General features: G+C 49.8%; 6 protein-coding genes across 6 annotated transcripts; 2 read left to right on the forward strand and 4 right to left on the reverse strand.

Moving 5' to 3' along the window:
- Positions 1-2,649: 2,649 nt before the first annotated feature.
- On the reverse strand, positions 2,650-5,923 carry MYCFIDRAFT_207709 (uncharacterized protein; the record flags this gene model as incomplete). The annotated part of the gene is made up of 1 exon (XM_007928269.1): positions 2,650-5,923. One exon carries the CDS (start codon positions 5,921-5,923, stop codon positions 3,035-3,037), a length of 2,889 nt encoding a protein of 962 aa, XP_007926460.1. The 3' UTR covers positions 2,650-3,034.
- A 1,292-nt stretch (positions 5,924-7,215) lies between these two features.
- Positions 7,216-7,960, reverse strand: MYCFIDRAFT_211259 (uncharacterized protein). Its single transcript, XM_007928271.1, has one exon. The coding sequence runs from the start codon at positions 7,808-7,810 to the stop codon at positions 7,298-7,300; it is 513 nt and encodes a 170-aa protein (XP_007926462.1). The 5' UTR covers positions 7,811-7,960; the 3' UTR covers positions 7,216-7,297.
- MYCFIDRAFT_215206 (uncharacterized protein) lies at positions 7,216-9,990 on the forward strand (the record flags this gene model as incomplete). Its single annotated transcript, XM_007928270.1, has 1 exon — positions 7,216-9,990. Exon 1 carries the CDS (start codon positions 7,858-7,860, stop codon positions 9,988-9,990), a length of 2,133 nt encoding a protein of 710 aa, XP_007926461.1. The 5' UTR covers positions 7,216-7,857.
- Positions 9,991-10,280: 290 nt separating this feature from the next.
- MYCFIDRAFT_215207 (uncharacterized protein) lies at positions 10,281-13,433 on the reverse strand. The gene is made up of 2 exons (XM_007928272.1): positions 12,928-13,433; positions 10,281-12,872 (listed from the first exon to the last, which is right to left on the reverse strand). Exons 1-2 carry the CDS (start codon positions 13,149-13,151, stop codon positions 10,511-10,513), a joined length of 2,586 nt encoding a protein of 861 aa, XP_007926463.1. The 5' UTR covers positions 13,152-13,433; the 3' UTR covers positions 10,281-10,510.
- An 851-nt stretch (positions 13,434-14,284) lies between these two features.
- On the forward strand, positions 14,285-15,948 carry MYCFIDRAFT_215208 (uncharacterized protein; the record flags this gene model as incomplete). Its single annotated transcript, XM_007928273.1, has 5 exons — positions 14,285-14,470; positions 14,522-14,625; positions 14,683-14,713; positions 14,766-15,211; positions 15,258-15,948. 5 exons carry the CDS (start codon positions 14,285-14,287, stop codon positions 15,592-15,594), a joined length of 1,104 nt encoding a protein of 367 aa, XP_007926464.1. The 3' UTR covers positions 15,595-15,948.
- Positions 15,949-20,277: 4,329 nt separating this feature from the next.
- MYCFIDRAFT_174630 (uncharacterized protein) lies at positions 20,278-20,975 on the reverse strand (the record flags this gene model as incomplete). Its single annotated transcript, XM_007928274.1, has 5 exons — positions 20,278-20,338; positions 20,374-20,692; positions 20,732-20,849; positions 20,884-20,900; positions 20,927-20,975. 5 exons carry the CDS (start codon positions 20,973-20,975, stop codon positions 20,278-20,280), a joined length of 564 nt encoding a protein of 187 aa, XP_007926465.1.
- Between the last annotated feature and the right edge of the window lie 10 nt (positions 20,976-20,985).

Genomic DNA, 20,985 nt, shown 5'->3' on the forward strand with positions numbered 1-20,985 from the left:
TTCCTTTAAGCTTCTTCCTTTATATTCTTAGTAAAGGTCTTTATTTGATTAATAGCCTTCTATAGCGGGTTCTTCGAGTCTACCCCTTCTTTACCCTTATTATAGGCGTTACTCTAGAGCGTAAATAAGACCTATAAAAGCTAGAGGTAATGCTTTAGAATATCTAGCAGGTCCGGAGGTAGATAGCACTATTTATTAATGTTCTTACAGCTAATAGTAAAGCAAGTGTTGTTACCCTTAATCTTAGCTATCCGATTGCTATAGAGCGAGCGCTGTTCTATAATAAAGGCTTTACTCTAGATAAGCTATTAATCGTTAGGTTTCAACTTGCTAACCTTCGGTAGAGCGATAGGCGCTTCCTTTACGGCTGTTCTAAACTTAATGTTAATCTTAATGTCCTTCTTATTCTTACTATTCTACTTAATAGCCCTCTTAAGAGCCTTCTTATAATTATCCGCTATAAGAAGTTAGTATAAAGTATACCTATAGCTCTAGCTAAGAGCCTTACCTAACTTAAAGGTTTAATAGAGCTAGTCGCTCTTATTTACTCTAGTGCCTTTATAACTAATAACTAGTAGTCGACTGCTAATAAACAACCCTTTACGGCGCGCCTTATTAACAGCCTATTAGAAAGCTCTATTACTATATTTAGTCGAGAGGCCGATACGCTTAAAGTTGTCGCTTAAGAGCGGCGCCTTCTAATTGCCTTAGAAGAGGCGCTAGGCCTATAAGTATTGCAATTCTTCTTTACTACTATTTGTCTTAATATTATCTTCTAACTTCTATACGCTATTAACGAATCTACCTAGTAGAGGCTTAGCGGCTAGTATCTTCTAAGCTAACTTCTTCGAAGGTAAGAAGGCCGCAAGGCGCGTTAAATCGCCCTTAATAACCTTAACTTCTTTACTAATAGCAGTCGCGGCATTATTATTATATAGTATATTCTATAGCTTCTACGCCTCCGGATCGTTCGCGCGTATATCTATTAACTTCTTTACCGCCGTAGACCTTATATTCTTCTTTAGTAGCGACTCGCGCCTTTTAATAGCTTCCTTATACGCTAGCAAGTCTTTCTTAACTAGTTTCCTCGATCGCGAGGCGCGTATTAGCGGCATCTCGAAATACTACTTTACGAAGTCGCTAGCGGTATATAGGAAGAGCGTTAATACTAGTTCTAGCGATAGGAGGAGGATAATAGCTATAATAGCGGTATAAGGGTACGATTTAAAGTATATAGTAGTAGAAGAGGAGCAATCTACCTAGTAAACTATATAGACAACTGCTAAGGCTCTGCTATTCTTAGCATTCTTAGGTAACCCCGAAAACCTAGTAAGGACGTATAAACTTTTTATCGAGAAAGACGGAGGATAGGTATAAGGTAGGTAAGTAGTAATAGAACTATATCGAAAAAAAAAAGAAAAAAATAGGGGAGATCTTATATAGATCCTAAGAGTTAACTTCTAATAGATAGCCGATACGAAGGTCTCTACTGTAAGGCGGAAGCCGAGGAGGCTTGGCGCCAAGCACGTAGCGACCCTAGCCTATAAGTGCGCCCGAGATCTACGCTTAGTAAGCGCGGATACTTCCGATCTTTTGTCGCGGCGTAAGACGCTAGTAAACGGGCGCACTAGTGCAGCGGTCTGACACAGTATCCGCGCTTTACGGTCTGCAGGTTAAGGTCGCGCGTTCGATTCTCGGCGTACGTTCTTAGCCGACCAGGCTGATCCTTGGCAGACGCGGCTTCGGAGGTGCCTGATTGCCTCAGGCGCGCGACTCGGCTGCAGGCGCACCTGCCTTGGAGGGGTCAGCTTATAGGCTTGTTTGTCAGATTGCGACGCAATTCTGATTGGATGCTTAGCTGCACGTTCGGGTGCGGGGCATCAGATTTCATTGGCTCGGCTGTACGTTCGGGTGCGGGGCATTAGAAGATTTCATTGGCTGCTCGGCTGCACGTGCGGGTGCGGGGTATGCCAAGGCTGACTGGCTGCAGGGCCGCAGCCAAAGAAAAGGGAAGCGCGTGTAAGGCGGAAGCCGAGGAGGCTTGGCGCCAAGCACGTAGCGACCCTAGCCTATAAGTGCGCCCGAGATCCACGCTTAGTAAGCGCGGATACTTCCGATCTTTTGTCGCGGCGTAAGACGCTAGTAAACGGGCGCACTAATGCAGCGGTCTGACACAAGTAAACGGGCGCACTAGTGCAGCGGTCTGACATCTACCCTCCGCTCCTCCTACGGCCTCGATATCGACATCGACAAACTAAACCCTAGGATATCTAGCGCGACGGCCGCGAAGACGGCGAATCTCCCCTAATAAGTTAGCGACTATACGGAATCGATTCGTTAATTTCCGAGATTTAGGAACCTCTTCATGACTACCGAGAAGCCGAAAGATGTTATTATTGTTGCGCATGGACATTTGACTCGGGCTTTTGCGGAACGTTGGTTGGGGATTGGGTTTCCTTTGGAGGAGGGGAGGAGGGAGGAATGAGGAGTTTTGTAGTTTGTGTTTGATCGATAGGGGTTGTAGGTTAGGGAGTTAAGAAGGAAGAAAATCGATCATGCCCTTTCATCCTCCTCGTATCCGCCGAACTCCGCCAAGCTTTTCGCATGCAGAAACCAGGAGTCAGGACAGACATTCTGAATCGCGCCGGCCGCAGGGAAGATGTCTGTCAATAACGTGTTTGCTCGACAACTTGCCGACTAGCCGCACCATATATGCTAAAAAGATCGATCTCTCTCTCTCTCTCTCTCTCTCTCTCTCTATCGCGCAAGAAAATGAACGTCCTCGAACCTCATCCACCACATGGCGATATGCTACGCTCCAAACGCCACGCTGATCAATCTCACAACACACACTCACTCTGACCACAAATGTTTTCAAAGTCAGACATTACAATACAATACATTAATGCGCCGCGCCGGATCCTGAGGTTTCGTAAGTTCCCTGCTCCAGGGAGTTTTGTTCTTCGTGACTTCGTTTCGTAATGTGTAAAGGCTTTCTACCTTATTCTTTTCTGCCGTGGGTATCTTCAGTATGCTATAGCCAAATCGCCATTGCTAAGGATCCGAGAGCGATTAAAGCTCCGGTAAATGGAATGAATGTAGATGGTGGCGCGCCGTTAGATGAGCTGGAGCCTTCTGCGCTGGTAGGTGATGCAGTGGTGGAAGGCGATGCGCCCGCGGTCGCTGCGGTACCATGTGTGAAGGATGCGACAGTCGTGCTGGTTGCTGCCGCTGGGAAGAGAGTTTCATAGATAGTGGTGATTGGTTGGCCATTGGAGCCAACCTCGACGATCTCCAGGAGTGTCGCGTGAGGTGACAGACTGATGATATACGTGTGTCCGTCAATCGTGACGGTCTCCATGTCGTCCGGCGTCAAGGTTTCTCCATTGATGATATATGTAGCACCATTATTGATTGCCGTGAACGTCTCTCCGCCAATAGTCAAGATCGGAGCTGCCGTAGGCTTGACGCCGTATGCCCCGTCGATTTGCGATATCGTCGAGCTTCCGGCTGCAGCCAACATGATAGCTGTGCCTCCTGGCAGGAGGGATATCGTCTCTCCACCGACTGTGATGGTACCTCCGATGGTAAGGGTCTGTCCGTCAATGACATAAGTCGCGCCAGAACCAGAATCGTAGTCAATAGCGGTGTAAGTGTGGCCGTGAATTGTCAAGATTGGAGCACCGCCTGGTGCTGCGCCTACCATGCCCATATATGACGTTGCAGTGTGGCCGTTAGCGATGCTTACTAGCTGATTCGCATCATTGTTCATAGAGATGGTCTCTAATCCATTGGGTCCGTTGATAGTGATGGCGCCACCCGGTGTCAGTGTCTGGCCTGAGATGATATATGTCGCCCCGCCATTTGCCGAATACATTCTCCCATCCACCGTCAGCATAGGAGGTGCTGTGATGGCAGGAGGCGAGAGCTGGGAGCCAAGCCCGTTAAATGCTACTCGTGTTGCGTCTGGCGCTAGGCTGATCGTGGTACCTTGCACGACGACTTGCCCTCCTGGAGTCAAGACCGATCCGCCGATGTTGAATTGAGTAGCCGCATTGGCTGTGAATACCCGCGATCCCACGGTGATCAGCGGGATATTGGCGACCGCTCCTGGGTTTGTAGGCGAGGAAAGTTGCGCAGCAGTGCCGTCAACCATAATGGCAGTACCGCCAAGAGCAATGGAGACCTCTTGTCCGCCAAGCGTGATAGGTGCGCCACCTGCTGATGCCGTCTGGCCAGATATGACAAAAGCACCTCGTCCAACGTTGATGGCTGTAACCATCGAAGTGCCGACGCTGAAGACTGGGTTCTGTCCAGGTTGAACTATTGGACCAGAGCCAGAGCCAGAGCCAGAAGCAGGGCGAGTAAGTCCACCTATGCCGGATGCAATGGCAGCCGCAGTCGGATTTGCGAAAGTCTGCTCAGCATTGCTCAAGACCTGGGCGGCGTTTGTAGGTTTTGCAGGCTGAGCAGCAGCACTGATGATGGCCGAGAGAACAGGTCCGACATTGTTTGCACCTCCCGGGGTAGGATTGTTCACTCTGGACGCGGTCACAGTAATTCCACTGAAGACGGCCGTCACCACCTTGTTCGTCGCGGTCGGGTCTTGAGGAATCAGCAGATTCAGATCGCTGCTCTCGATGTGTGCAGTGAATAGAACGGGTGTCAGTGGGCGCCGTGTGGTCGTTGGTGGTGCCACAACACTGCCTCTGGCGGGACCTGTCTTGGTCGGGATGATCAATGCAGTATCAGAGGATTCGACGTGTGCAGTAAAGGGAGCCCAGATGATGCCCGTATCAGTCGGAGTAGTCTCCACAAGGGACAAGCCGGATGGCAAAGTAGGCGTGGGTGTATCAAGCGAGAGGACAGACTGTGGTATGCCAGCTGGTGTGGCTACAGCCGCTGCGAGGACCTTTTGCACCACTATCACCACGGTCGGCTCGGCGTCGAAGGTGCCCACCGACACGCTTGACAGTGGTAGGCCAGAATCGTCTTCCACTGCTTGCAATACTGCGGCGTGTATTTTGCCCTTGACCGACATCGCATTTACATGTGCACCTTCCTCGTATTCGAAGCTCAATGGCTCCGAGAGCTGGTGCACGGTCGTGGTCGTCTCGCAGCGCACTGTGCCATTGTACGCGCCGGCCCGAGGTTTCTTGCTGATGATCTCGACTTGACTGAAATGCACCACTGGAGTTCCTTGAGCGACTGTGTTGGAGCTCGCAATGGTCAGCGCTGCAGGGGTGGGAGTCACCACGACGTCTGGGATTGAGCCCTTGGAAGTTGTTTGATTCACAGGAATGTATGCTGTCTGCTCCACACTTGTTGTCGCTGCTGCACGTGGGGTCGGAGTGTCCCAGCAGGAGTACTCCAGCATGGTCGAGTTGAGTGCAGTGTTGAAGGCTGTCAGCGATATACACGACGGAGCTTCCACGGCTGCTGTGATGTTGAGAGTGTCGCTCGCGGGAAGCAGGGTCCATGCGGTCGAGGTGTCATTGTGGTTGTACTGAATGACGAATGTTGAGTCGACGTGCGTGTAGGTCTCGGGGTACCAGTAGTCGAGTGATGCATTAGCGATGTTCAAGGTGGCGCCTCCACAAGTTGCGTTTGTTGGGTATGGCAGTGGTGGATTGAACGAGGGTGGTGTGGCCGGTGGCAGGTGTGCTGAGGGCTTCGGAGGTGATGATATGTAGGTGGGAGGGCGGTAGCTAAAGATTGCAGTTGGTGCGCCGGGGCTGCTACTGCTCGGCGCATGGACGGAGGGATTGGCAGGCGGCGGCGACGAAGAAGGCGGGTCGATGATGGTTCGGTTGCTATATGGTCTTTGGCGTCGGAGCGGCGCTGGAGGGAGGTCGAGGTCGTGTGCAGCGCTTGTGCCTGCCCAGACCAAGACGAGCACGAGCTTTGCGGCGAAAGGCAGCATGACGGCCTCACTATACAGCAGGCGCAGAAACGACAAAGAGCGAATGGCATGGCATGGCAGGGCAGGGCTCGGGGAAGGGAAGGGAAGGGAGAGACGAGAGAAGCAGCGGCAGGTCAGGTCGTTAGAAAGCAAAGCATCGCATCGCACACAGGCCTTCGCTGTTGAGGATGATGGCAGGCATGATGCAGGACATTCGCGTGCGTGCTCTAGTTCTACCACTTCGCTTCCCCGAACGTGGCTGTCTGAAGTCCCACTTATTGCGGGCCGATTTTGATATCCTCTCCTTGCTTGGCAATCGAGTCATCCGCAATGGGAAGTACAGGTAGCACAGAGAGTCAGCAGAGCGATGTCAGAAAGAAGAATGCGAGCCGCGGCAAAGGAGTGGAGTTAGTAAGGCCTTGAATACCTCGCGTTGTCTTGTCTATAAGACGGTTATCTACTACAAGACGGCAGTTATAAGGTTGTTGTCTTATAATAGCGTATCTTATGTATCTTATAGGTAACTAAGCTATCTTATCTATAATTAAACGCTTAGTATTCCTTTACTATCTTACTATTGCTAATTCCTTACTCTTCTATATAGTATACTATAGATTAAATCGCTTATAACTATCTAGTATTATTACTATCGGTTTCGATAGTACTTAAGACCGTACGGTTAATTATTAATAGAGGGAAACGTCCGAGGTTGTTATAAGTAAGTAACGCGTACGTAGATACTAGATATAAGACTTAATAGGTTCGATAAAGAGCTAAGTCTATCTACGTAAATCCGAATAGTTTTATATAGTACGCTAAGCGCTAAGTAGTAGGTTAGAGTCGCGTAGGCCGAATACCTAAGGCTAGCGCTTTCTACCTAGGGCGTAGCCCTTTATAGAGGTATAGGCTAAAGAATATAATAACGAGTCGATAGTAGTACTAGAGTTAGGTTATTACTAACTTATTAGTAGACGTAGATAATACTTCTTAGAAGCTTTTAGATATCTTTGTAGTTTATAGCTTTTCGAATAGTAGTACTAACTATTATCTCTTTTAGCTATCTACTAGTATTAATACTAGTAATAGATCGGTTTAGTAGCTTTACGAGGTTAGTAATAGTAGTACTAATAACGTTCTTACTATATTAGTAGCGCTTAGTAGGCTCTTCCTTTGCCGCCGCTATCTTCTTTTTCTTTAATAAAGTCGTAACTGCCTATTTCTATAGTAAAGAAAAACCTCGCTTTCTACTACTTATACTACTATTATTAGTACTAGCCGACTATAGACTTAGCGCTATAGAAGAACTATACTCTTTATGATTAGAGATAGGCTAATAATTAAGCAGTCTTATAGACTATAACGATAAAACGCTCAATTAAAGGTATTCAATCCGTCTTATAGTAGACCCACTTGTCCCATAGAAAAGTGGCCTGTCTTGTCTGTGGTTGACCGCGAGGTATTCAGGACCCGATGAGAGAGTTTTAGTGTGCCGCTGGCTGAACAATCCTTCGTGCTTCGCCGATGGCTTGCCTTGCGACACCCATCGTCCGTCCGTCCGCTACTGCTGTAGATAACGGTACGGATACGGATAGCAGTTGCAGATTTGGTGCAGCGTACTGTGCTCCGGAGCAGCATTGCATCGCCACGTAGTACCATACCTGTACCCGTACTCCCACACACGAGCCGCATCGCATCGCATCGCATCGCATCGCAGCTCGCCTCGCCTCGCCAAGCATGGGCAAGCGAGAGCACCGGTGAAGAAGGCAACAGAGTCGTCGTGATCCTGTTCGGGAGGTAACTCCTTCTCCACCGAAGCGGCCTGCCAGTTGCGCCTGAGTGTGTGTGCCTGTGCCTGTGCCTGTGCCTGTGTGCCTCCGCCTGTTCTCTCACAATCCTCTGCTCTGCCATCCATCGCTCACTGTCCCACTCCGCCCTGCTGCTTCCAATCCATCCCCATGCCTCCCTCCTCGACCTTCCTCGCCCGCTGCCTTCTCCTGCCCACTCCGCTGCTGTCGTACATGCTCCACGTGAGTGCACTCCGCTTTATCGAGCCGCGCCACCACGACACCACCTCCGCCTCCGCCTCCACCTCCACCTCCATCCCCGCCCCCATCTCCATCAATCCAGACCAGAATTGGGACGGTATTGATGGCCCCTGGAACTCCTTCACTCTGCGCGTCGGCACTCCTGAGCAGACGGTGCGCACATTGCTCTCCTTCGCCTCCTACCAGACCTGGGTAGTGTTGCCGGAAGGATGTCAGGCGGCCGCGTCGCAAGCCGCATGCGCCGAGTCGAGAGGGAGTTTGTTCTACAAGAACGAATCGTCAACGTGGGATGAGCAGGGTATCTACGATTTGTGGATAGAGAAGAACCTGGACTACAACGGCAATGCCATCTACGGCTACGACACAGTGGCACTCGGTGGCATAGGCGAAGGCGGCCCAATCTTGAAAAACACCACCGTTGGAGCTTTAGCCGTCGAGGACTTCTACCTGGGAGTACTCGGTGTCAACCCCAAGCCAACAAACTTCACCACCTTCAACCATGGCTCGCCAAGCTACATGACCCTGCTCAAGGAACAAAATTACATCCCGAGTCTCTCTTTTGGATACACCGCTGGAGCTCAGTACCGATTCACTGGCGTTCTTGCCTCATTAACGCTGGGAGGCTACGACAGCAATCGCTTCATCGACAACAATGTCACCTTTCGATTCGCCGCCGATAATGAGCGCGACATTGTCGTGGCTATACAGGACCTTACCACACCCTCGCAGATCTCCTCCAATCCCACAGCTACCAAGCTGCTGCCCTCCCCGGTCTATGCATACATCGACAGCACCGTACCTGGAATCTGGCTTCCCATAGAAGCCTGCAGAGCATTTGAGCTCGAGTTTGGTCTCGTGTTCGACAACGACACACAGCTTTACCTTGTCAATGATACCCTGCACGATTCTCTCTTGGACCGGGATGCTAACGTCACATTTACGCTCGCCCAAGCTTTCACCGGTGGCCCGACAGTACAAATCACGCTGCCATATGCGGCCTTCGACCTGACCGCGAAGCCTCCGTTCCAAGGACCGGACTCCTCGAGCGCTGTTTCAAATGACACCAATTACTTTCCCCTTTTCCGCGCTCAGAATGACACCCAATACACCCTGGGAAGGGCGTTCATGCAAGAAGCATACATCTCTGTTGATTGGGAGTCTGCAATATTCAACGTGTCTCAAGTTGCATGGACCGAGAATGCCGAAAAACATCTGGTTCCCATCATTCCAAGCTCGGAAAGTCCTGGGGCACGATCGAGCGCTTCTGGAGACGACCATAAATCCAGCCGTCTGATGCCCGGTGCCATTGCCGGCATAGCTGTAGGCGCAGTGGCCGTACTTGCGCTCCTTGGAATCCTGCTCATGTTCTACTTCCGAAAGAAGAGGCAGGCTGCAGTTAAGCGCATTGAGAGTGAGAAGCTATCGGATGACGCGTCAACATCCGCAGCTGCAACGGTGCTCAGCGGGGAGCGGAACAGTGCTTATCAGAAAGCGGAACTGGAAGGATCCTCTACACCCTCAGGACCGTTCAGCGACCGCCATAGATTGACGTCTTCGACAAATGGCTCCGTCAGTGAAGACACCCCTCACTCGATGACCGTATCTTATAATCCTGGTTATTACATGACGACTGCCGGCGCATCAACCCCTTCGTCGCCATCTGCAGCGGAAGGAACTCATTCGAGAACGCAGAGTGGCAGCTTCTCCCTCATGTCGCCCTTATCTGCAACTGCCAGCGAGGCTGACAGTAAAGAGCGGAAAGTTTACGAAATGCCCGGAGACATGCCTGCCATTCGTGAGAAGGATGGCCGAGCACTGAGCGAAAAGGAGGCGATTCAACGTCGCGAGCAGCTCTACAATGGAATCGTCTCGACAACCCCAACATCATCGGAGCACCCTCGAGAAGGACTCCGCGAGCCCAGACGTGTGAATCCCGAGGAGATCGTGCAAAGAAGCATCGACCCCGAACCTCGAGACACGGCCCTTCATCGAAGATTTTCTTTTGAACGTCAACCTGGAAGCACAGAGGAGCTCTACGACTAATGTTTTTTTTCTTTCTTCTTTTGGCTTCCATGTTTGTATCTTACTTTCCAGCAGCGCGGCGTTGGTGGAATGTGATAGGAATGGGACAACAGCACAAACTAGCGTTTTCATCTCGGATGGGGACAGATTCATTAATCGTCAGGTTCATAGTTACGACATATCAAGATCAGACAGAGCCCAAGAATTTGGCATTATGACTTACCGAAAAACGTCCAGCAAGGTAACGGACTATTCCCCATCTCGTCATTTTCCAATCAACACTCAGTGTAAGGAGAAATGGAAGTCATGATGAGTGAGTGAACGACACAGGTCGTATATACATGGCTGATGGCATTGACAGCGCCTGAAAGCGCAGGAATAACCAATCCTTGGAGTAGGATGGAGAACGCCAGTCTATGGTTTCTATAATACAACTCCTTCCTTCATTCCTTGCCCTTTCCCATCATGTAGACAGGCATGTATATCACTTACCCAAGAACGCCACGCCGGCATTCTGATGCCAGTTCCAAAAGCTTTCTATCTAATAAAAGCTGTTCCGATCCCGATGGCTCCTTACAGGTACATAAGCAGCAGGCGAAGAGCGGTGCCTGCTGCTTCCAATATCGATACTTGAAATTTCTCGACTCAATTCATCCCCATTACTTCCTCCTGGCGAATGCGAGAGAGGGACTTTGGGTGGGATGCTGGGCGGCCCATATCCTCCTCCTCCAGGGCTCGTCTCCCCGAAACCTCGAGAATACTGCTGTCGCTGCTCGTACGGATTCGGGACTGGATTAAAGTTCTCGTGGGTCCGCAGAGGCTCCATGGCCGAGCTTGTGGAAGGCGGCTTCTTGAAGAGCTTGTTCCTGGCAGGCTGAGGCTCCGCAGTCGGCATGGGCGAAGACTTGTTTCGGAAGTTGACGACTGTGTCTTTCGACAGATGTCGTGGTCCAAAGTCTCGGTCACGACCAGTGCCATACGTCTTGGTCGGCGTCTTCTTCTTCTCGGGCTCAGGCGCCCACGAGTCGACAGGGAGATGGTCAGACGGGTCAATTTCTTGCCCGTGCCAACCGACGATGGGACCCTTCTGCGTTGCATTGGCCTCAGCGCCCGGTGCTTTCGGGTTGTGCACATCGAAACTGTCGGGCGAGAAAGGAGTGCCGGAGCCTTCTGACATGGACGGTCTAGGTGACACAGACTTTCGAGCGGGTGGGTTTCGGCTGACCACCGTTGCTCGGACTCTTTCCGGCTGTGGTGCGGGTTGTGATGTCGACAGAGGACTCTCAGAAGACGACTCAAATGCGCGGACCGGGAACTGGATGCTATACGAGTTTCTCGGCGGCGCCGAGGAAGGCGCGGACTGAGGCTGAGGTTGAGGTGACACAGCTCGTGGTTTGATAAGCGGTGCAGCATCCCGATTTCGATAGTCGCCCTGATATGGAGGCTGTCGGTCCGGCGTCTGGTACGGTGTGCGCTCTGGCCGATAAGGATTAGGACTTCTCGCTCTCGGGATTTCTTGAGAGAGTGGATGCGGTTGCCTTGAAGGCGTGTATTCCGCAATACTATTACGACCAGCGACCGGTCTGCCGTATGGTGAAGTCCTGGCATAGGGAGACGGACTGTGGCCACCTGGCGACGATAAATTTGGTGTCGAATGATGGCTGGCTTGGTAGGGCGATTGACCATATTCGTCCATCGACTGTCCTTGACTGGGAGGCGTTTGCTGAGGAGCGTAGCCTCGTTCAATACTTTGCAGGGGTGACGAGTTTGGCACGTACTGCTGTCTGGCGGCTGCAGGCGTTGCCGCATAGCTGGGCTGCTGATACATCTGGTGGTGATGTGGCGAAGCGGGATGCGACTGCGGTACAGCGGGCGAGCTATGACTGTGCATAGGTGGCGGTGGGGGCGGAGAACTGTCCAATTCATCTTCAATGTACGCCTGCTTGGCGGAGTACGCACCGCCGTACTCGTCTTCCCAGCCAGGTGGCATATCATTCCTTCTTTGCCGAGTATGCTGGTATTGGTAGTCCAGATCTGGAATCGGTTCTGGAAAGTGCGTGGAGAGCTGGTAGTCATTCTCGTAGGCCTGGGACCCATGCGCCTGCGGAGTCACAGGAGCCGAGTGGGAATGTGGAATGCCAATGTGGCTCATCGGTCTAGGTTGCAGCTGTGGTTGTGTTGAATGTCTTGGAGGTGTACATGTCTGCTGTGGACGTGATGGCTGGGTGGAGGAAGCTCTTTGTGCTCTGCTTGGGCCGAGTTGTGGCAAGAAGTCGGGTGTTTGGACAAGCGCGTGAAGGTGGTAGGCTTGAGGATCTGGGTGTTGATCGTATTCGCCATAGTATTGATCGTGAGGTGTGCCATGCTGAGCTGACGGAGCTGGAGAGCTGGCTTGAGAGCGCGCTGGTGTCTGTCCAAACAAAGTCGATTCAGAGGCAGGATAGTTGTACGTCTTCGGGCCAGTGGACGTGGCTCGCGGTAGAGTCTGATAGTCTCGAGGACCATGCTTCGCCCTGCCTGGATTTGGTCGCTCTGGGATCACCACATCTTTGGTCGCTGGGGCGTTCGGGTTCGCGGGCAAGGGCCTCCTCTTGACCTTTGGCTGCAATGTGCCATACTGCTGCTTGAGCTCGTCTGCCATCGACATCTGCTCTTCTCCCATGTCCATCGGCTTCTCTCTGGTGTCGTAGTACGTGACTTCCATGCGCACTTCTCCCGCATATTTGCCCTTGCACGTCAAGCCCTGCCACGAGTCGCCCTTTCCGCCTCCAGGAACCACGATGGTGGCCAAGTCGACCCAAGCCTCTCCGATCAGGTCGGTACGCTTGTCTTCGCTAAACACGGATATTTTGAGAGTGTAGTAGTCAGGCGAGTCGTGAACGGTGAAGCGTAGCTCTTGGTCCCTAGGGTGTCAGTCAGTACTGGTTTCACGGTAAGACGGCGGCACATGATGCTTGCCATCGCGGTGTCTGTCCTCCTCGACGATCCGTCTCCGTCTTGCGTGCCTCTTTTCCGAGTCTGGCAGCACAATAGGGATTCTGCTTGCCCATGGTTTTGCGATTGGGAAGGTTCTTGGCCCTGTCAACAACCAGGACCAGCGTGCCTATCTCAGGCCCATCGACGGTCATGTCGGCAAAGATGCCCGCAGCATGGGGGCCATTGCTGGCCATTTTCGAGCTCATTGCATTTGATCAACGATTGCGCCTTGCTCCCTTCTCCACCACGACCACTCGACGACGACAACAAACAGCAACAAGCGAAACGGTGTCGGCAAGACACTGCCGTTGGTTTCGAGGCAGACTCGTGGGTCGTGCGGGAGCCTGAGGCGTGTTTGTTGACGTATCGTCGGTGGCGCAAGGCGCGTCGTGAGCGGAAAGTTACAGAACGAGCATTGATTGCAGAGACGCGGAAACTGGCGGTTACAAACGAAGGCACAACCAACGGACAAAGTGAGAGCAAGTGTAGGAGTCGGAGGAGTCGGAGGAGTCGCTGTGTGGTGTCACTTGCAGCGAGCAGTAACAGTGAACAGTGAACAGAAGTGATCAAGTTGCGCGATGGCTGGGATGTGGCTGGTGGGTCTTGGCTGTTCACAGGTGAAGCTCAGACCGCCTTGGCACGCTATTCCCCTTCGGGGGCTATGGCAGGGAGGCATACCATCCACTTACTCGGAGTAGCTCGCAGATCCGATATACTGTATGGTACGTGCTCACAAGGCTGGGAGTTATTTGCTGGATCCGGTCCCGACTCCCGCGACTGGACTTGCTACATACCTACCTGCCCGTGGTTTCCGTATGTATGCTGCTGGACCGCATACAAATCGCAAATCTCCGCGTCAGTTTCTGTCGTTGCGCACTCCTGCATGGGCTCTCCAAGCATACTAGAACACTCCAGGCTGTCAAGCTCCCTGAGCCTCCCTCATACCTAAAATTACCTCAGTGATGTCCAAACCCCAGTAAGTAACAATCACTATCCCTATAGCAATTACTGTGGAAATTTCGAGACGTAGTAATAGTAAGTACTATTTAGTAATTACTATCTATATTGCTATTTCTCAAATCTCGCAGTAATAACAGCAATTGCTGCTATCATAGTAATCACTTTTGGCAACCACTCTGTCCCTAGGGCAATTGCTGTTTTGGTAGTTGCCAAGGTTTGGACATCACTGGATTACCTTCTACCATGAGCCAGGTGAGCCTTGCAGAGTCTAAACTGTGAGCGAGGGGCGGTCCGACCACGTCAAAAATGCTATCGTTATTAGAATCGTAGCCGACTTAATTTAATCTTCGTCTGGTCTCTGCTGTGCCGTTTGCCCAATATGGCGGTAGTGGCCCTCCTCTTCGGTGATGGCGGCACGACACTGCTTGCCGTAACTTGGACGTGGACTACGATAGCCACCATTCTCTTCGTCTTGAGGACGTGGTACGCATCACGAGAGCCATCGAAGGAACATGCCTCTTTTTTCGGCATACGATGGGACTATGCAGCAGTGACAATAGCCTATGTGAGTGAGATACCTCTTCACGACTTTCAGACTATTCGCTGACTTTCGAAGGCTGCTGCGCTCGCTTCGGAGATCACTACGACCGTTGGCTATCGGATGGCATACTGGACCAAGCCATTGTTAGAAAGCTTGAAGGAGGTCGTACCAACTATCGTGTAAGCTCACGTCTGGTCAACGCAAGGGTTATGCATACTGATCCAGCACATTCATAGGCTTTCCAATGTCGTGGCGTACGTCAGTATGGTAAAGATGAGTCGCCCAGCCGCAATATACCTCTGCTGACCCACCCTCTCAGATCTTTGGACGTTTCGCTATTATAGCGCTCTTGCTGTCCTTGCAGGGAACAGCTTACCGCCAATGGCGAATATCGCTGTGGATAGTCGGCGGTGCCCAGGCTATGGTCCTATTCTCGCATATTATCATCACCATCTGCCAATGCAATCCTCCCCGGAAGCTCTGGGACCTAGAAGTTCCAGGAAACTGCCATTTGCAAGTCTTCAGTCAGAAGTACGGTTATGCTTCCGGTTCTGTAGGCGCATTTGCCGACTTCTATCTGGCCATATATCCTGCCATCTTCATCATTGGCCCATTACTGAAGCTCCCTCCTTCACTCAGGGTCGGAGTCTGCATCATTCTTGGTGGAGGTCTGGTTGCCGGAATCGCAGGCATTGTGAAGATGACATGTATCAACGATGTCAAGCAACTGCAGAAAGACTATGCAAGATTCGTGATGTGGCAATTGTGAGTTCTCAAACCCATAGGTCAGGAAAGCACTAATGTCGTCAAGAACGGAAGCCTGGTTCATCGTCATCTTCGGAACTATACCCACAGTGAAACCCTTCTTCTTGGCCATGGGCAGAGGTCTCAAATCTATCGGCACTCGGCTCATAAGCACAGGTGGGAATTACAAGTCTTCCAAGCAACATACACAGAGCGTGGCGAGTGGTACTGGCACTTCTGGATCCAAGATGGCACACAAGCCCACTCTTCCCAGGAGTACGAGTGAGGTGGCGTTGACTGATCTTTCGGTGATGGGGAAAATGGAAAGAGATTCTTTGGATGATGAACGTAATGGGCAATGGCATGATGCGGAAAATGGCCATGCGAGCCAGAGAAGGTGGTGAACTTAGACCAAATACCCATGATGATGCTAATGTATATGACTCCGGCGCGGCTTGTGCGATGCTGAGCTGGATAATGAGGAGTGAACGATTCATGAGGATTAGAGAAGCATGGCTTCGTTCGCGCTGGACTTTTACGCTGAAAAGACCAAAATCTGCTGGTAAGCTATGCGTGGTGAATACATCGAGTACTGAATCAACACAGAAGTTTGCAAGTACACAGACCACAAGTTCCCAAATGACGCATAAGCTCAAGAACTGGTGGTCAATGCTTTCTGCATATGCTCGCGCAATTGAAGCGAGGTTAGATTAACTTCAAACTCGAAGTCCAAGCTTCTCTTAAACACATTCGAGCCGATTCTTTCCCCCGATACCAACACTCGTACTCGGGTCGAGATCGACGAGATGGCACAAAACAATACAAGTGGCACCATCGTCGGCAGCATCTGGCAAATTCTCCACCACATGAAATCGTTCAGAAGCCGCGGCAATTTGAATGTACGCTGCTAGTTGTACGGGAGCAATGTGGGAAGGAAGGCTCATAGCATATCATTCGTCCATGGTTGTGTTATTAAAAACTCACTGCTCCAGGGACTAGAGTTGGAGTTGGGAATGCGAGGACGTACGCGACTCTACCTCCACTCAGGCCCTCAGGTAGCAAGGCTTGGCTTGAAAAGCCGCCTCGCTTGCGAGGGCCTGAAGACAAACCGCTCTATATAAAAACAACATATCGCATAATACGACTAATCGATATAATAGCTAGCCGAGGTCCTTATATAGGGCGTATATAGAAAGATGAACTTTAAGAGGTAGACAGAATTGTCGGCGGAATAGGAGTTTTAGCGCCTCGAGGTAAGCTTAGATTACGATAGTAGCCCTCCTTCGTAAAAGAATAGCGACAACGTTATTTCTTTTAGAGGCTATTCTATAGAGGTTCGAGATAGTATCGAGAAGAGGCATCTCTAAGTGTTAGAAGCTATTTAAAGGTGCTATATACCCTCTCGCTACGTTCGAGGGTACGAAGGTTATAGAGATAGCCGTAAACGACAAAACACGTTTATAGCCGATAATTTTGTTAGTTCTATACTATAGTCTATAGAATAAAGACGCGCTCCTTCTTTATCGAATTATCTAGGTACATTCTTATATAACCGATACTATAAAATTTGCCGTTATCGAGTTGCTACCCTCAAGTGAAGGAAATTATCGCATTATAGCTACAGCTACGCCTAATCTACTATGTCGTACGGCGAACTTGTTAGTACGGTCCGCAGAGCCGCCTCCTCTCTTAAGCCGTATAGGGGTAGGCAATAGGGGCACTTTTACGTAGTTTTTATCGTGTTTCTTCCTAATTGTCGTCGTCGAATAGAGGATATTCGTGTGTTCGAGCCCCGTACGCGTATTCTGACCGTTTCCGAGTGCTATACTACAATAATGCCGCTAAGAGAGACACGTGCGAATGCTAGCAAGCCGCTAGTGCGATTAGACGACGAGGTGAATAACTCTACGCTAAAGAAGAAGGTGATCCGCACTCTCGAGAAGACTATTAGTCTACCGCCAATAAGAAGGAATGCTAATACGGCTTAGCAGGCAAAGGGTGGCTCGAAGAGTAGGTCTTCCGGCGGTAAGAAGAGCAAAGCGACTGCCGACCTAATCGTTAATCTACTAAGCAAGGAGACCGTAGCGGCGCCGGCAGAGGAGACTAGCGGTATAGAACCACCAAAATCGGCTGTTTCTTCCTCCGTTTCGACCTCTATATCCTTCTCTTTTAATGCCGCGTAAGAGGCGGCTACTACTACTAGCAGTACTGCTGCTCTCGCTATAGGCGCCGCTCCTATTACTTAACCTAGCTCTTTCTCGGACGAGACCTTCTATTACAAAGGCTAATAGACGGTGTTTAATATAACGAAGAAGGGTGCGGCGGCGCGTACGATAGGAACGAAGCTAGTAAAGTTCTTATCGGCGAACAAGCAAGAAGCATAGAACGTATACGCGTAGGCGGCGAAGATAGCGAAGTTGAATAGTCTAGCGTCAATCTATCGAGTTGTTATTCGTACTAGAGCCGACGGTTAGAAGACGGCTTTTACTAGCGACTAGCATTAAGCTAGAGATAATATTGATAGCGATAAGGTCTATAGTAATGCTCTAGATTGTAGTAAAGAGTTAGCGCTTGCCTCGCGGAAGAATGTCTTTATTAATATCGACTTCTTAATGAAGCCTAAAGCGATAGTAGCAGCTGGACCTTTAGGCGGCAAGAAGTTAGTTAAACCGGCTTCCAATCCAACCTTAATTTAGCTTGCTAACGCCGGCGTTATAACAGCTAAACTCGAGACTTAGAAGCGGTACGACTATTGGATTATCCGTAACTTTCTATATACGATAAAGGACTGTAATAACTTCTAGAAGGCGGGTGAGCATGCGTGCTAGCGTAACCGGAAGCTGCGAGATTGTAGCGAGAATCACTTTCCGTTCTTCGAAGCCGCTATAATCGATAGCTATAAGGCTATAGCTTCCGGAGAGTAGAAAGTTAACGAGGAAACTAGCGCTCTCGAAGACAGGTTGCTAGTAAGTTTAGAGATTAAGTTAATTAAGAGAAAGGTCGAGAATGATATATAGAAGACTGCTATCCGGAAAATGAGAGGTCGCCGTAGCAGTAAGTCCGACTCCCCTCGGAAGCCTAGAAGTACTAGAATTTAGCCGATTATTCTTAACAACTTTAGTGACGATCTCGGTCGCATTATCGACAATAAATTGCAAGGCAGCGGTATAATTCTAGGCATACCTTCTCGCACTCCTAGACGAGCGCTTATTAAGACCGGTCTGCGTAATATTGTGCTGCCGCGCAATATCGTTTAGTACGAGAAGCTAACGGTAGAATTCTTCGACTAGGTAGCTCTTTACCGCGAATTCTAGGACTATAACTATCTACGGCCTTATATCGCCTATTTCGTCGGTATAGGCTAGACGCTAGAGACCATCTGCAATTTAATAAGGGACGACTAGCCGGCGGCTCTCGATAAAGTAGATAGTATGCGTTTGAAACTGAAGAAAGCGATTGTCGAGTTTATAAGGAAGAAACAGGATGAGGTTATAGCGGCGGAAGCAGCCGCTGCTAAGGAGGGAGAGAATTTCTGAGAATTCTTAGCTTCGTTCAGGCTGCGATCTTTACATATCTACAATACATACAAACTTGTAATAAGCGGGAGATTCTTGCGGTAATAGCACTCATTTAGCCTATATGTAATTAATTAATATAATGCGTTAGTTGTAGAACACTAAGCGTGCTAGGCAAAGCTAGCGTTCGAATACATTTATTCGAATCTCTACCTGCGGCGCTTGCCGTACGCTAGTGGCGACTAGTTACATTACTCGAAATCGTTAAAATCTACCTCTTGTTCTTTATCTTCCTTATTATCTTTATTATATAACATATATAGCTCTTCTATATTATCAAGCACCGACGGCTTATTGTTCTAAGCCTACTATATCTATTAGGACTCTTCCGGGTCGAGTGCTATTATGTTTTGAGCGTCACCGGCCGTCGATTCGAATTAGGAGGCATTATACGGCAAATCCACCCTATCGACATTATATCTAGCATAAGCGAAGAGTTTACGCGCCCGGCGGCCTCGATATAGGTGCAAACAATGCAGTAAGTAATCCTAAAAGCCGACAAACTTCGGCAGCTAATTTCTGTGTTTTTTAATAGTCTTCTTTAGCAGGTTGAAGCTGCCCTCGATAGGATTCAAATCCGGCGAATATAGCGGCAAGTACTCGAGTCTATATCTAGCATCGAGAATCGCCTGCTTTATCCTCAACCTATAGTGAATACTAGCATTATCTATAACAAAGATCATCGGCGGACCCTCTTCGAGACAGGGAAGCACCTGCTTAGTAATCCAAGTATAGAAACGGTTAGCATTGATCGATCCTTAGTATATACAAGTATATAGCAAATAGCTATAAACCGTAAAGGCCGGCAGTATACTCTACCTCACTTCTCGCTTCGTATACTGGACATCTACGCATATAATACCCTTCAAACTCTAACTATACTTCCGCTAACCTGTCTTCTAATTGCTAGCAGTCTTATCGATAAAGACGAGTCGATCTACCGGCTATTTAGCGCACCTAATCGTCTATAGAGCCCTTAAGAATAAGTTACGTTCCTTCGCCTGCCGCTTAACCTCCGTTCGGGTATAATCGTACTTCCTTAGCGTCCTACCGATTAGAGAAGGTCGAAGCTTAACTATACTATTACTACCCTTATCTATAGGCCGTAGCCTAATAAATTCGTCTTAAAGAGCTTGGATTATCTCTATAAAGTAGGCGTCCGGTCGATCGTCGAGATACCTAAGGAGAAACTCTTCCTCGCTTATAAGAAGTACGGTATTCGCTCTACTACGCCGAGTGCCTATATTCTCGAGATATAAGGCTCTAGTTAAGCGCTATTTCTCTTAATAACGATATACTAAGCGGACTAATATTGGAAGCTTTGCAAAGGTATGTATCTGCTTAGCAGTAAAGCCTTTACTAAAGAGATTGATTAACTAGCCTTGCTAGTCGCGGTTAATGCGCGCTTTCTTTACTATAGCGGACAACAATACCTCGGAAGGGTCTATACTACTTAAAAACCGACGACACGATATATTAGAGGACTCTAGGCTTCAGAAGGAGGAGAAATAATTAAAAAACCACCAAAATAGCGGTGTGGTTCCTCTCTCGGAGGTGCAGGGTTCTCCCCGCACTGGACTGACAAGTTCGCCGTACGACATAGTAAACGGTTTGTCCTCAGGCGCTTCGCTTACGAAGCCGGCAGGCCGGTCACGTGCACGGAGCGCCTGAATGGAGGTAGTACTCCCATTCTCCCCCGACATCTCACCAAGCGGAACATTAACCGCATACGCAAAAGGATATAAGGGATGTGGGAGATGTATATCAGAATGCACCGGCTGCCTCGCATTCGATTCGAGAGCCGTATTGCCGTTCGCGTAATGACAGACAGGATTTGGGAGACTGCGGTTTCGAGGATGAGGATTCCGTCGCGGTGGAGGTATGTGACTACTAGCTTGTATCGGATTTTGATTCTTGATAATGCTGTCTGGTACTTCAAGTCAGCGGTAAGAATTGAAATCGACACTTAGGACTTCTGGGCCGTCTCTAGAGCTCTCGTACAGCATACCGGTATACCTCGATCCTTCTTCTCCACAGGGCGAACCCGGCCCGAACCCCTCTCCCCAAGATGCAACGTCAAGATCCTACAAGCATTTCACGACGCACATCGGCCTTCACTTCGTGCCCATCTGCCGCTGATAGTGGCTTGCAGATAATGCACGGCCCTGGCTGTCGGCTGATAGAATAGGCGGTGATGCTGCACGGTACATCTCGTGGTAG

Source organism: Pseudocercospora fijiensis (genome assembly GCF_000340215.1).
Source record: "Pseudocercospora fijiensis CIRAD86 unplaced genomic scaffold MYCFIscaffold_4, whole genome shotgun sequence".
In the NCBI taxonomy this organism is placed as follows: Eukaryota; Fungi; Ascomycota; class Dothideomycetes; order Mycosphaerellales; family Mycosphaerellaceae; genus Pseudocercospora; species Pseudocercospora fijiensis.